Source organism: Centroberyx affinis, unplaced genomic scaffold (genome assembly GCF_046629955.1).
Source record: "Centroberyx affinis isolate AG114_WGS23_722 - 3 ecotype Tasmania unplaced genomic scaffold, CSIRO-AGI_Caff_v1 ptg004123l_1, whole genome shotgun sequence".
Taxonomy (NCBI): domain Eukaryota; kingdom Metazoa; phylum Chordata; class Actinopteri; order Beryciformes; family Berycidae; genus Centroberyx; species Centroberyx affinis.
The window spans coordinates 1,432-17,906 of NW_027281897.1; the positions used below are offsets into that span (position 1 = coordinate 1,432).

A 16,475-nucleotide genomic window follows, 5' to 3' on the forward strand; every position below is an offset into this window, starting at 1 on the left:
TGTTTGTCAACAGTAAAATAACTATTAACTAAAATTTAATTAACTATCAATTTACCCTTTATTAACGATGGTTATTATAACGTGTTACCAAAAGATTTTTGTGCAGCAATACAATCAAACAATAAATGTGAAGGAAATTAGAGATATTCAAGACAGACGTGACAATGAAAATACTTTGGCCAGTGCACAGAATTTGACTAATGTCCATTGTCTTTCCTTCTTTACAACTCTTACCATAATGGGATATAAACAGTGCATAGTTATATCAAATAAAAGGAATATTCAGCGGTGCATCAAACAAAAACAAAATTCAGTGGTGCACCTCATGAAAATTGATTTTTGATTAGGGTAAATGTCATTCTAGGGTAAACTTTTGTGGTGCCTTAATTGAGCCTTCTTCCATCGTCGTGCGTGTAGTAAGGGTTAGTCTGGCCTCGGCCCGAAGGGTATGGACTGGTCTGGGCCCGATTCTGAGCATATGGGTTGGTCTGGGGCTGATTCTGAGCATATGGGTTGGTGTCGGCCCGATTCTGACTGTATGGATTGGTCTGAGCACGATTCTGGGCATACGGGTTGTTCTGGGCACGATTCTGAGCATATGGGCCCCCATTCCTCATGTCATCTGGATCCTCGTATAGCCGCTACAATGCAAAAAAAAAAAAAAAAAGAAGTGTTTCTTCACCACTGATACTTGTGTGAGGAATACTTACAGATTTACAGAAAGCTTAGAGGGACACAAAGCATGACAGCAACATGGCGAATAGAAACATATGCCTGATCTTTCTCTTCTTCTAATCAGTATTTTCATGACCTTCTCTGCTTTACTATTCTTTTTAATGTTTTTCAAATTTTTTGATTAGACCGTAACTGTACTACCCTCCCATCACCCCCCCCCCCCCCCCCAGACACAGACACACACACAGAGACATGCTCACCGAGTTCTTGCCCACGGGGACCAGGTTTTGCCGGCTGCCGCTTGGGGTCATCTCCAGGTTGCTGCTGCGGTTCCAGCTGTTGTCGGCATTGGCCCGTGGGATCCTAGGCACCCCAGCATTGAAATGGGCTGCTTGGCCATTGGCTGACCCGTTGCTGACCAACGGTGCCTTGGCAGGAGAGTGGCTGACGTAGGCCATTGCAACATCGGCGTCTGGGCTCTTCTTGGAGCTCTTCTTTGAGCTCTTCTTTGAGGGTCTAATGAGAGGGAGATATGTTTGTGTAATATTTGATTCTAGTGAAGCACAACGAATACAGCTGAACGAGTAACAGGAGGTTGAACAGAATGTAAATCTATTTTTCTTTGATTCAAAGAATATGTAAACGTGTTTTTGTGTGTCACGGTCCAGAGAAAAAAAAAAGGCTTGATTGAAATGCCAGGCTGTCTTTGTAAATATAAATGTGTTCATGAGTAACCTGTCTGGTTACATAAAGGTGAAATTAAATGTGTAGCATGAGTGTGAGAGAAAGACAAAGAGGCTGAGAGTGGCAGAGAACATGGTGAATGATTGGGCAACTGGATGAGTGCGTGAACTCACTTGCTTGCCACTACAGCCAGAATGATGAGTGTGATGAGCAGCAGTCCCCCGAGTATGGAGCCGAGGATCACCAGGACCAGCTCCCATGCTGACAAAACACAGAGAGATTGAGTTATAGCAACAAAGACTGCCACTCTAGCATCTTTAATCACTCTCTGAAACTTTGACATAAGGGCTTTCAAAATGTCATGGAAGACTTGCAATTTGTTTCGCTTCAGTATACTGTATGTTCTGCTCTCCTACGGTCAGACACTTCAGAATGGAAAACCAGTGGCCTACATCCAAAAATCTTTCAAAAACGACTACACAAAGACATAGGAACACATACTGTACATACACAGGGGGACATGGTTGAACAATTCTCTAAGGAAAGTCTCTAATGGAAGATTCAAATGGTTAAAGCGTTACCTGCTGTCCTTCATAAAGTACCATATTTTTTTAAATTGTGCTATCAATAATTTTGTAAAAGTGTCACTATTGTCAAACTGGATTCTCAAAGTGGATATTTACAATATATTTTATTTTATTTACAAGATATTTTATTTAAGTTTGGAAAAAAAATAAAAATTTGTTTTTGTTTCAATTGTCAAACACTGTATACTCACGTTCACTGCAGTTCAAACCAGAATAACCGAATGGACAACTGAAAGACAAGAAGAATTGCTCATTTTACAAACATAAATGTCATCAGGAGAGGACTAAATGCTTTCTAACTTTTCTCCTCAGCTCATATTTTCTTACCTAACACTTCTGTTTTATATACAAACAAGATGACAGACAGACAGACAGACAGATAGATAGATAGATAGATAGTGTATGTGTGTTGCTCTGGATAAAAGATGAAAGCATCAGCTGAAATGCCTCCCAAAAAATATATGTAATGTCATGATTTTACATAATATAGTGATTATATTTCTTATCTTACATATAGTTAATTATTAAATTACAGGATTAATTATGACTTTTAAGCACTTACTCGACGCAGTTACCGCCCTCTGCTTTTGTACCACTGGGACAAGCTGCATAAGCAGAAAAATTAGACAGTTTGTAGTTTAATTTGCAGCATACATTAAAAAAAAAAGATAATCAGATTACACACACACACACACACACACACACACACACACACACACACACACTCAATCATTCTCACATACACTCTTGCACAAATTTCAAATAGCTGCACTCACCTATGCATGTTCTGTCGCTGTATTTGCTCTGAACGTAATCATCTAAACACACACAGGTGAAAGTGCCGATGCCTGCCGTACAGTTTGTAGTTTTTTCATCACAGGCTTTCTCCTTACACAGATCCGTGGCTTTAAATGAAAGAACCAGAACCAGGGGGTAATTTCAGTAAAACTTTCACCAAAACTCTTGAATAAATGATATCAAGTGGGGAATTTTAAAAATGAAGATATTGGTCAGTGTTCACTGTAATGTATGTTGACCTTCTTATAATTGAATGGATATTGAGCTGATATTATTCTTCTGACTGCTCCAGCCTCATTCATGGCAGTTGCAATCTCATGACCACAAAGTGCCTTTATGTACCTTTTGATGCATTTCAATGCAATGGATCACAGAACTCTCACTGTTACATCTTAATAGTTTTTGTGATTGAGTTTAGACTCCATATGTTAAGTGTTGTGATTTTGGTTGAGAGTGGTGCAAGGCAATTGAAGAGCTTCATTCCAAAGTGAGATATCCACCATTTGAAACAAGACTGGGTGTCCCTAGTGATGGCTGGGCCTCCACCCATGGATATATTAAACCGGATGAGTCACACCTCCAGGCATGTACACTTCAAAATGTTTATCATCAGGGCCATGGAAATATGATAAAGGGCTACACTGATTTTTCCAGCCTAACTGATGAGAGGATTGGCAGCAAAATCCTGTCTGTGTCCCCGGTAGATAGGTCCAGTGTGCAATGCTAACGCTTTAGCATACAGTGTGTTAAGTAATCGTAAGGGACTAGCATTATCCAAAGTATGTAGATAGACTTTTGAGTAATTCAAAGTTGGTATTGTTATTTATTCTATGCCCTGTAGATTTATAACCTCTGAAAACAAAATCTCAATCTTCATCCTTAGAGAAGTCCATTACATATCAACAGCTCAAAAACTGTCCGGCTAACTTCACTGTGTAAACTAAACAAGTTACGCTCAAAATCTCGCAGGAAGGAAGGGAGGGTTAGGGTTATTTTACCAATCCGCTAAACAAGCCTGGCAGGTGTTAGGATAATGCTAGTAGCCTACAATTAGCTACTATACATATGATAAAGCCTTAGCATGCACACCAGACAGAGCTATCTACGAGACTCACAGAGATGATTTTGGTGCCAATCCTCTCATCACATATTGGATAAGTAAAATCCCCAGTCAGTCTAATCCTTTAAACATCAGGGCAATGGATGGTGCTGTGCTTATGGCCCAGCCCTAAAAGTGACACCTACTCTCACAAAATGTTTGATAGGACAAAATAAAAACAAAGTTATGCTCATTTGTAAAGGCTAGTGTGTTACAATACTTCATAACACTTATCCTCTAAATTTTAAACATACTCAATTATGAACTTCAGGAAATACATATGTTTGAAGTGGATATATAGCATTTTGAAACAGAACTATTAAATTATTTACTGCCTGAAAACAAATCCATGTTTTACATCAAGGTTATTTGGATAAATCTTGCCTTTAAATGTGATGAAGATCTCACATTTAGATAAGTGCATTGAACGTACCAGTGAAAGATCCCCCCTTTAGTGGACACTCCCCACAACTGCTGGCGTCTTTAATGCCATTCACAACGTCGTCCTCTGTCAATGCAGAATTTGGATTGAAGATTACGTCTATAAATGCAATGACCTTTGCTGCTTTTCCTTCCCTCCAATATATACGATTTTCCGTGGACCTATATGGGCAAAAATCAGAGTTAATGATGGTTATATTCTGCAATTAGTGTGCAATGTACTATACAATACAATGTATAGAGAACCTAAGACTGATCTCATTGTGATCAGATAGATAGATAGCTAGATAGATAGAGCATGTTAATCAGCAAACATATTGGTGGTAACTTTGTTAAAGGTAGAGTGACAAATTCTGATAGTGACTAATGCAACTTGGAAATAATTAATTTCAATTTCTTTATACCACTTACTTGAGATCCAGCACTGTAGACGAAATGTACCCCGTATCCTGAGTGAAAGCACTTTCCAGCTGTATTTTGGAAGGAAAATGCAGTTTTGTTTAGGCCATCATCTGACTGGGCATGGACTGCCTCTTGAGTTACATTTCAGTTCTAAAATTATTTTTACTATTTTATAACTGTGGTAACTATTATAATATAGTACATTCACCATCATCCCCATCAGTTTTAGTGGCCAAATGTAATACAGGTCAATTAGGGACTATCTAAATGAACTGTCACTATGGTCAATGAACTTCATAAACAATTCTTCCAATTCAGGCATCTGCTATCTCTTATTGTCTATGTATAGCTATGTGTAACTGAATATGTCTACATGTACTCTGATGTGTAATGTCTACAACTGTGCCATATGTCTCACTGTTTTTGTCCGCAGTTATGTCTTCTTGCCTATATCTGCTGTTACGGTTCATTTTCTTCAACAAATTTCCCCACAGGGATCAAAACTCTAATCTATGTCTAGTAGTTATGTCTTACTGTCTATTCTGAATATACACACTTTGCTCTATGGCTGCTTGATGATTGATATGTCCTGAAAGGTCAAACTAATTATAACTTGTTCATTATTTGTTTATTCATTCATGATATAGCTGGTATGGAGGCTTTGCTGTTGTGTCAGAAATCTCACAGTAACCAAATAATGGCTAAATATAAAACACCCAGGCTAGAAAGAGAGATATCCAAAAAAGATGTAAGTCATGGGTGTGGATCTATACAGTAATGTTACAGCTAACTGTGAATGATCTGGTAAAGCAGATTTATTTCCAAATTTTGGTTACTGTGACACAGTAAACTGTCTTGTCTTTAGCATCATTTAGCAGATAGCATGTTACATTACCTGAAAGCCCTATATTCCAAACCTAGCAGATGCAAAGATGCCAACACAGGGACATGAAAAAAGATGACCAACTTGATTGCTTACCGCTTCAGTAATACTTGTAGATACACCCAAGAATATCTCTGATGTCTTGTCCCCCATTTCGACGTTATAGTCAATTGCTAGCAGATTAAGAGATCCAGGGAAGACCTTGGCTGAAAAAGGAAAATACAGGCGTACGGTCAGGTATTATACGTAACCTTCATGTAGTCATCTCATTGTTGCCCACATTTGCTGCAGGACCTTCTCATTGGGCAAGAGCACCATAGTGGTGCTATATGACAAGGCACTCACCATTCTCACAAAGTGCTCCATTGTAGGTTTGGCCAGGCAAACACAAGCATGTGAAGGTACCATTGAAGCGAGCCTCACAAGTGCTCCCACGGCCACATTGGCTCGACAAACATGGATCTTTTTAAAGAAAACACACACACACACACACTAATATAAGTATTTACAGCATTATGTAAGAACTTTAAACAAAACTACTCAAGAGAATGGACTGTGGTTACAGTTGAAGCTTTTGTGGTAGAAGTACCTGAAGCTGCTGTAGATGTAGGTGGAATTATTGTGGTTATAGGACCGGGATCTGTGGCTGCAGTGCCCGGATCGTTTGTGGCTGCGGTGCCCGGATCGTTTGTGGCTGCGGTGCCGGGAGCCTCTGTGGTCGGAGCGGCTGTGGTCGGAGCGGCTGTGGTCGGAGCGGCTGTGGTCGGAGCCGCTGTGGTCGGAGCGGCTGTGGTCGGAGCCGCTGTGGTCGGAGCCGCTGTGGTCGGAGCCGCTGTGGTCGGAGCCGCTGTGGTCGGAGCCGCTGTGGTCGGAGCCGCTGTGGTCGGAGCCGCTGTGGTCGGAGCGGCTGTGGTCGGAGCCGCTGTGGTCGGAGCCGCTGTGGTCGGAGCGGCTGTGGTCGGAGCCTCTGTGGTCGGAGCCGCTGTGGTCGGAGCCGCTGTGGTCGGAGCCGCTGTGGTCGGAGCCGCTGTGGTTGGATTAGCTGTATCTGCTGCGGACACACAGAGGTGAAACTGCTACCAGTCTTTTCATCACACAGCAGTAAGTTGATCAAAGAGCTAATTTGCCAAGAAGACAATGTATTCCTTTAAGAAAATGAGCTTGTCAAACCAAAGCAAGAGGGTCTTTTTTCGAAGGCATGGAGCAATGAATATAGATTTTGATTTATAAATACAGTTTGTGTACTGCTCCTTATAACATGTTATCCCCTGATGTGGCCACCATCCCTGTTTCTTAACTCACAACTTTCCAACACAACTTTCCAACTACGACCACACAAAGTGACCTAGACGAATGTGTGACAAGTCTTCACTCTTGATAATGCTGGACCATATATTTCTTACAAAATCCTCATCATCACAGTATGAATTCAAATGAGTGTGACTCAAAATACATCCAATGAGTCCAATGTGGTCACTATGTCCTCACAAGTGAATATACCAGTCTCAATTAAGATAAAGCCAAGGGGTGAGTTAGAGTTCAGAGATTTCTCAGCTATTATTTACTTCTAAGCCTCACACCCTCACAATAACAATGAATAGAATAGAATACAATCGAATAGAATAGCAGTTGATGTGTCGCCACTAACGCAGTGCCATCTTTGCTCTTGTACAGGATTTCCACGTGAGCAGGCGGCGTCACCATGTCACAAGGGGATCATAAAAGTTGCTTAATGTTTAAGTTTCGAGTTGTAATTCAGTGTCATTTACAGTAAACTGGGACCAAATAGAATAGAAATATGGGATGGGAATTGAGTTCATGACAGATTATGAAGGAGGAAACTGCAGAAGTGTTCTCTGGCCTTTTAAAACATGCTTTTTTGTGAGCTAATGCAGTGAAGAGGTTGAGAATACTGCTGCCCAACAGCATCAGCCTGAGTGAGAAAAAAAATAATTCATAGTCTTTGTAGGTGGCATATCACTTTATCACTTCTAAAATTCAGTTTTAGAGGTCTTAAAAATATGTATTGCCATGTTTTTTCCTGTAAGAGATCAACCCAGTCATGTAGACTTGTTCTATGATAGGACAACATTTTTCTTTTTCACTTTCACATTTATTTGTGAAATCATCATATATTTAATTCTAAAAGGCATTAAAAAGGTCTTTAAAAGTCTTAGTTTTAATTTGATGAAACTTGCTATCACATCATCATCATCATTGCTAAGGATCTATTTTAAGCCAGAAAAAAACTGTTGACTATTATATCATCAAAATAAAACATTTTTATCCGGAACGAAAATAATATAGCCTACATAATAAACATTTACAATTTAGTGCCCTGACAATAAATATATCAAATAATCCTGTGTGCCTATATGTATGATCATTCGATACGTCACTGTGCTTCGTTGTGCAACACATCTTTCTAATCACAAAGCAGGCAGGAGTGTTGTGAACTTGAGTCTTTTGCTTCAGCCGCTGACCGCACAAAGCTCAGCCCCGGGAGAGAGGCACAGCGGGCTGAACAAAGCTCGGCAGCACTGGAGCACCGGGCTTAAGTTTCGTTCCAATTCTATGCATCCGAAACGGAAACTTTGCCCAGATGCACAAGCATCATTTCAAGGGAAAAGGAGGGCTTGTCGTAAAATCTGCTTCTGTGCCAATTTACAGTCACTGACACTGAAGCAGGCTAAGCGGCGACAACAATGCCGTCGTTTGTGAGACCAGAAAACTGCTCAGTACGGCGCGGGAAATAAAAGGATTTACTGCAATGATTACAAAGGGAGAGAGAAGGCTATATTTTATCTTGTTCCTTTTTGAGGGATACAATAAAATTCAATGGTTAGTTGCAATGTCACATGAAAAGACTTTAAAGCGATATTTTCTTTTGACAGAGAGTAGCCTACTCACTTTTTAACACGCACACCTCCATAAGAGTTCAGGAGCCATTAAACTCTCACGCTAACTGCCTGATGACCAGTTTGACCTATCTGATAGTGACAGGCAGGTCATATAGCAGTTAGTAAATTATATGCTGCTGATGGACGATGCTGCGCAAAAGTTCAGCTGGAACCCACTTTTAAAATGACAACAAATGAGAAAACAAAGAACAATAATTCTGCCAGAGCAGTCAATCTAACAGATCTATCCAGCTATCAGCCAATAAGGGCTGGAAGGAGGAAAAGAAGAAGTATCAAGTGTAAGGATTGGGAGAGTGACTGGTACTTCCTTGTATCATCTCCTGTACGTTTTTCTCAGATTTAGTCTGCTGGATAACAAGGCTGTATAACAATCGGACTTTACTTTATCAAGATAAGATACGTGCCATAAAGAACACACCTCCTCTCTCCTCTCTCTATCAAACTGATTCAAAATTAAATTGGTCTACATTTCCCAGGACCTCTAGAAATGACACGCTCTAAACATTATGTGTTTACCAAAAATCAAATCAAATTTCTTCGGTAAATTCTAGCCTATTTATTTTGGAAAACATAAATCTAAGTCTAAAAAATAAATCTAAATCTAAGACTTGCATGAGGCCCTGTCATTTTCAAGGTAAATAAGACAAGAACTGGGAAGCCAAAATAGGTTTGAAACAATATGTTTGTGGTCTCTGTACTTTCTGAATCTGTGATAAATGCTGGCAGGATGGTTTCATCCACTGGTGTGAAATGGTGCATGTGTCAGTTTTTTCCATCTGTATGGCAGTCACTTGGAGAGTTTTCTTCCAAAACACTGAATATACATTTTGCAAAAAGTCATTAGATTAACTTAATCATTCAACATCTATAAAGTATAGAAGATCCAGACTGTTTGTCAATCAAAAACTTAAGATACCTATTACTCTTTTAAAGGTACTACATGTGTCATTTGTATATTATTATATAATTGTCAAATTAATTGTTATGCCTTGGTATAATTGCCATAAACAAAATAGACCATGATGATTGGCAGCCTCTATCTCATGCCAGTGGTATTGTTAGTGCAAGTGTTTCTCAAAATGAAGACCACATTTCCCATAAACCCTGCTGCTTCCTGCTGCAAAGAGGATGCTGCTTTTTCAGTCAACGATTTTCTCTTATGCTTTCCTGAACAGAAGAAACATGTTGCAAGCGATTCTTCCATCGGCTTTTAATTCACTTGTTCCAAGATCTGCCATTGGAGGAAACTTCAACTCCATTTGCCCCGGAAGAAGAGTGGCCTCTTCCTGTTTTGAGCTATAAAGCTATCCGGCCGATTACCTGTGAAATCCGATCCAATCTTTTTGGTAATGGTCTCGTTTGTTTATGGTAATGATACTAATGTCTCAAAAATAGTGTGCTAATGATTTATTGATGTCAAACTGCAGCATTTTAACATCACCAATACAATCAAGTACAATCAATAATTTGTTTTAACTTTGTGCCATGAGTCATTTTATAAAAGAATGTATCGCTGAAATTCTTTTTTCCAAAGCATTTTGGGGGGAAAAAAAACATGTTTTATAACAGATGGTAACACAAACTAATGGAAACAAGGTAATGCCATATACAGAATTTATACTGATACTTATCAGACTTAGATTCTCGCACCGTTCGCTCTTGTTCAGTATTTGCCCAACAACTGAGAGCGCTCCATGGAAATCGCTGACAGAGATAAGTAGACCCTTGGCTATGAGAGAAAGTACTATATGTATATGTATGTGTGTGTATGTCTGTGTGTGTGTGTGTGTGTTTGTGTGTGTGAGTAACCCTCAAAACCGGATCTCACGGTTCTCTAAAAGACTCCCATTGAAAACTGACATCTGACCTGTGCAAACACCCCCAACTCCCACTATTCTCGTTCCCCATTCTCACACATACGACGCCTCAACCTGCACTTATTTAACTCTGAAACACTTGTCCTAGTCAACAATGAATGGTATCATTTTACTCCAACAAAAGGTCAGTCAACACAGTATATCATCAACCACAGTCTATCATTTGGTCAATACCTGGCACTTAAGTCTTAATCTTGTTAGAATTCTTTGTAAAAGACAAGTCAAGTCACAAAAACCCATGACAGTCAATGTCTCAAGATCAAATGATATGCTGTGATAGGAAACAACATAACAGGATAATAACAATCCAAGCTTTCTGATATAGCAGCAACTATTTATGGGTTTATGGACATGGCTTTCCCATTACCAGGAAGAGAAAAAGACTTGCACATAGCAACTACAATAACAAACGGTGGATGGTGAGCTAGGCGTGGCCATGCCATGTTGTCCACTGATAACCTGAAAAAGCCCAGCTGTTCACTGTGTAGAAGACTGGGCATTGGGGTCATCACATGTCTAAATTTGTAGCAGCCTCAAACCAATTATATAGCCAATCAATCGACTCCATTGGTTTCACTGCGGTACGGAACCGGGGAGCACGAGTCAAACCCAAACATCTGAATCCTTTAGGTGAGAGTGAAACACACCAAGGCCTTTTCAATCTGCTGAGTCATTGGAGTCTCATCCCAAGTTACCGTGGAAACATCTCCTGCTTACGCCGGGATTCACAGGATTAGGGAACATTCCTGACATACTGGCTATCTTATCAAGCAGAACTGGTCACACACACACACCAATGAATACATTAAAACTGTGTCAGAGAATGACTTCTTGAGTTCTCCGATTGGAAAGTCTGTTAAGAATCAATTCAGTCAATTAACTTTTTTGATATTTTTGGATTGATGGTGTAGCATTTTTTCACCAAGTTGGATGAGGATACCTACATGCAATTAAATAAAAATCCTCTACAATCCACACAGGTAATTTCACTCTGGATAAACTTTTCAAATGAGATATTTACAAGCCCCATGGCCATTCATGCAAGCCACTAAAACACTGAAAATAACAGCATCAGTGATAAAAGGGGCTTTCTGCAAATCATTTAGGCTGCAAACATGTAAAGCATTAACCAGACTAGAGGATTTGAGTGGAACCAAAACACTTCCTCAATTGCAATAGACTTGTAATGGCAGGTGGGGAAAGGACTGGGTCATAAGGTGAGGTCGGTTTGTCTGCACCAACACACTAGTCAAATATTTGCCTGTTGCTTGTATGGCAGCTTTAATTCTGTGGTAAAATAGTGGATGTAAGACCAACTTTGATGCTATTATACTAATTATTCCTTTATTATTCCAGATATCTGGATGCTGCAGTGATTTGGGAACAAAACTGAGGTAAAAAGAAGAATGGGACAAGCCTGACTCCATCAAATATATAAATATATAGATTCACATTAATATATATATAAATATACAGACACAATATTTTCCCTTTGAACAACTGGTCTTCTTCATGAGCAGCAACAGAAATATGATATTATCTGCACCAGTTCCAATTACTGTAAGTGTACTTAGCCAACTTTCTGGTAGAGAGGGGGAGAGAGAGAGAGAGAGAGAGAGAGAGAGAGAGAGAGAGAGAGAGAGGGAGAGAGGGGGGGGGGGGGGGTATTCAAGCAGCTCGAGTCTTACATCATTATTAGCTTTCCTCAGTGAGATGGGTATCACTGGCTTTAATCAGCCATGCTAGCAATGCCATAAATAAAGCCATTTTACTGTTATGGTCAACACAGCCACTATCCCCCCATAATGTGACAAGTGGCTGCTGAAAAAAAGATAATCAAGTTGTGTTCTTTATATCCGACATTTATTAGCCGATGTCCTAATTAGCAATAGTGACATCGTTGGGAGCATATTGTAGTTTGCCTAAAACCCAATGTTTTTTAAAAAAAAAAACATTAATTTCTACAGACTACATTATTTCAGATTGAAATCAAAGGACAGGAAGATCAACATTAATTATAAACAGTTTGCCTGGCAATTTAACACGTGCGATCATCTATCCAATCTGTCAGAGACTACTTTTTTTTTTTTTTAAACACATAATTAAGTTAATATCCTAATAAAGTTAGGCTACTTACCTGAGCCACAAACAGCTACAGCAATCCAGAAGAAAACGAGGAGTTTATAAACCATAAGCTTAGCCATTATAAACGAATTTTAGGACAATGGTTCTCCACAAGAAAGAAAGAAAGACTGAGAGGGCTGTGAGAGGACGAGGCTTTAATACCCTGAAGCCTGAATGAAGAGGCTCAGGTGTCCTGCCCGCAGCGTTGGGTTTGAACCACTGGCCACTCCTCAGGAGGGCGGCGCTGTCTGCATCTGTCTCTACGGAGCTCCGACCAGGAAGTGGTGGTTCTCACCACTGCCAGTAATGCTGAGAGGCCCGCTGTCCATCACCCCCAACTCAGACTGGAATCACTTATTTTGACCTTTGGGAAAGATGATTAGGGCCACGTGAAAAATTGCACTCAAATACATTTTTCACATTTGGAAATATAGAAGATAATACAAGTGTTTTCATTTCTGTTTCCATTGTCAGACAACTGTGCAACAATAAAAAAGTGACTTGATTCATGGTCACAAAATGCTAAAACTTTTTTTTTAGTAAATTAAGGCCAGGAATTGTGTAAAAAAAAAAAGCTTGAAAGCTAACGTTAGCACTCAGTAACATTCTGTGAGGTTTGTCTCGCGGCGACATTTTTGAAGATGAGCACAAATAGGTTAATGGGAAAAAATAACTTACATCCCAATATGCTACCAGCTGTTTTAACTATTATTATCTATCATATAATGATATAACACAATAGTTACTCAACCTATACCCAGTTCATGAAAGCTTTTATGTTCTAAACACACAGTGTCAGGTAGATCTTTCGTGGGAAAAATCCTCTGATGCAGGCTGCAGGAAGAGATGCATGTTACATTTCTGGTAGCAGCAACAGCGGTTTGTTTGGAATAAACAGAAGAACTGGGTAGTTAGCATGAGCAGCGATAGCCACCATGGCTGAACAGACAAAAAAAAAGAGCAGTAGCCTACAGAAACTCAAACTTAATCCACAGAAAAGACACCCACAGTAGCTAGACGACTGGCAGCACTGATTGCGTTCTCTTGGAAGTGTAAAATCAGCTCAGCAGTGACCACTTATCACCAAAGATGACATCATATTTTTTGCCAGACTGTAAAAAATAACAGACAAAGTGACTGTGATGCCACTCGCAGTGTCGGCAGTTACAGAAAAGTAGCTATTGGCTGCTCAAAAGGTCTTAAGGTCACTGTCACTATAGGGTGCCTTTTGTGTCCCCAGTATAAATCATTCTAATTTCATTTAAATTTGATTTTTAAACATGAACACACGAACACAGTGGGTTTGAACGCGGGTAGAGAAGAACTGAAAGAAGGGTAACAGGGAATCACTGATCAGCAGTCCATGTCCTGCATGTGCATCCATGACGAGACGGTGTGTTTTTTAAACCAGCTGGCATTGAACTGGCACAGAGCCAGTTTGTTGAATCAAGATGGAGCTTTTCAACGAAACAGAGAGTTTACTGACAGAGGTTTTCATTATTGTGCAAGATCAGCCACATCACACTGGCACCTGGTGGTGTGACCTGGATAACTCTTAGTCAAGCTCATCTTGGTACCTGGGACGCTTGTGAAACAGGATAGATGGAGGTTAAGGATGTGTACTGACATGCTCTGATATAATTAATAGACAACAACAAACAACAAACAAATTAACAATACTAACACCAGTACTACCACAACATAATGAACAACGCAATGTAACAATGCATAGTTACATTACTTTTTATAAAGATGAATCTTCAGTTGTGTCTTAAAAGAAGACACAAAGTTTGCTAATAGTATTCAGTCAGGTAGGTTATTCTAAAGTTTTGGGGCCCTGATCCCACATGCTTGATCACCTTTTGCCTTCAATGCAGTCTTTGGAACAGTCAAGGAGCTTTATTTGTAGTTCTTAGATCATACTTCATATATACAATCACTTGCTGCATCAGATTATTTGCTTTAATGTTGGTGTAGCTTGGTCAGTTTGGTCGTCACTAGTGTTAATGAGAATGTTGAAGTCCATGTTGCACCTTGAAAGAAATTAAATCTCCATGCTAGCATGCATGGCACAGTGTAGCTGTGATCTCAATTTTAGTTTTTACAAGATCTCAGCCTGCGACTTTATAAGTTACTGAATGGCAGTAATTGCCTGGTGTTGTAAAAGAGGGGCAACGATCACATTCTTCGCCTCTCATTTTATGAATTTATAACAGTTGCACCAGCCATCATTTAACCCATTAACTACTTCTGCAAACAAGGATTCATCACAGGCTCGGTTCAAACATGACAGCTCCACACCAGAAAAGACGCTGTGCCCAAAAAGACTGATGTAATATTTAATAAAAATTCAGGCGTTGGTACATGAAAATGTTGCTTCAGAAAGTGACAACAATATTATCTGAAACTAGATGGCCAATAAATCAGGGTGGGAGGGTTTCCTCTACCTGTAACCTTTGGCTGGAAGTTCATGAGCAGATATTAAGATGTTTACAGTAAAGCATCTTAAAAAAGAGTAGGTTGCAGAAAGTTGAACATGAAAGCTGAAATGTCGGGTTGGAAATATCAAAGTGTGGTCCAGTGTAGTCTCAAGGATGTAAGCCATCTTTTGAAATGCCTTTAATTTTTATGAAAATTGATCCAATCACTTTCCATGACATGATATTATCTCAAAGTACCTTTGATCCCAGTTGCATATCTGAACTCTTACGCCACTCCAGCGTCATCATGGGCGTTAGTGGAAAAAAGATTGAAATGACCCAAAGAGAAAAAGAGGTGTGTTTTAACTTCGGGTAAAAGAGTGTAAACAGTTGTCAACAACTACCAGGTGTTATTAAGAACTTTGTGTAAGTGTCCCCCCCCCCCCACCACCACCACCACCACCACCACCATGTCACCTCCCTCCCTTCGCCAGCTTCTTGACCTCTGCTTCTACCAGACAGTCTGTTACCCTTCACTGTGGTAACGTGATCATCCCTCCATCCGGCCGTGGCTCCTCACCCGCCTGGCTCCCGGCCCAGTCAGGACAGCAGTGTCGCTTCATTCACTTTTATGTCACCATTTTATTTCTCCTGTTTTTCTTTGTTTTGTTTTTTTTTAAGTCTATTTATGATCCATGCTCTTTGCTTCTTTATGCTTATGCTTCTTTTCTTCTAATGCTTCTTTATGTTGTTTTTTTTATTATGTTTTTGCCTTTTATTGTCCATCTTATTGTTATGTCACCTTGTAAAAACTGTCTGGACAGTGTTATTAATATAATATACGGTTATTCCACTATTGCATTTATTTGAAGTCAAACTGGATTTGAATCAGCTAGATGCCCAAAATATAAATATAAATTGTAGTCCTTAGTTTTCCCATGACTACAGGAGTTTAAAGGCAAAGACATATGACATTACAATTATGTGTGGGAGAAGAATGCCTCTAGATAGGAGAAGTGATGCAATTTCAACAGCCAGGCAACTTATGTGTAACATTTTTAAAAATCAATATGTCATTGTCAAAATTGTGATACCTTGGAATAACCATAAAAAATCATTGTATGAGTGGCAGCATTTGTCTAAGTATTGTTAGTGTTGGTGTTTCTCAAAATTAACAGCGTGCTCAACAAGGCTAAACAGAAGTATTACAAAGAATACAAATACACATGAAATATACAAAAAAATAACAACACTGTATGCTTTAAAAGTCCACTCAACAGCAAGAGCTAATTTCATTTTGACCTAAGGTTCTTTGTATCATAATTTTCTAGGTTGTGTGACAAACTCAAAGATATTTTCAAAGGAGGCAAATGTTAACCATTCTTACAATGAAAAACAGCTTTTCCCCAATTATAATTATCTCCAAAGGGTTTTATGAAGAGATTGCTGTGAAGAGTGTCAAAAGAGGAGAGGCTGACAGGTGGGATTATGGAGCAATGACTAGTGAACTGCCTTCGTGTCGTTTTGCCAAGGTAAAGTCCAAAGTCACTCACAGTTATGACCA

The 16,475-nt window shown here is 39.5% G+C and overlaps 1 protein-coding gene across 1 annotated transcript; it reads right to left on the reverse strand.

The window, feature by feature from the left end:
* Positions 1 to 383: 383 nt before the first annotated feature.
* On the reverse strand, positions 384 to 7,273 carry LOC139663802 (uncharacterized). Its single transcript, XM_071542546.1, has 8 exons — positions 7,218 to 7,273; positions 6,133 to 6,596; positions 5,915 to 6,031; positions 5,680 to 5,775; positions 2,723 to 2,851; positions 1,531 to 1,620; positions 936 to 1,177; positions 384 to 641 (listed from the first exon to the last, which is right to left on the reverse strand). The coding sequence occupies exons 1-8, from the start codon at positions 7,271 to 7,273 to the stop codon at positions 384 to 386; spliced, it is 1,452 nt and encodes a 483-aa protein (XP_071398647.1).
* Positions 7,274 to 16,475: the final 9,202 nt, after the last annotated feature.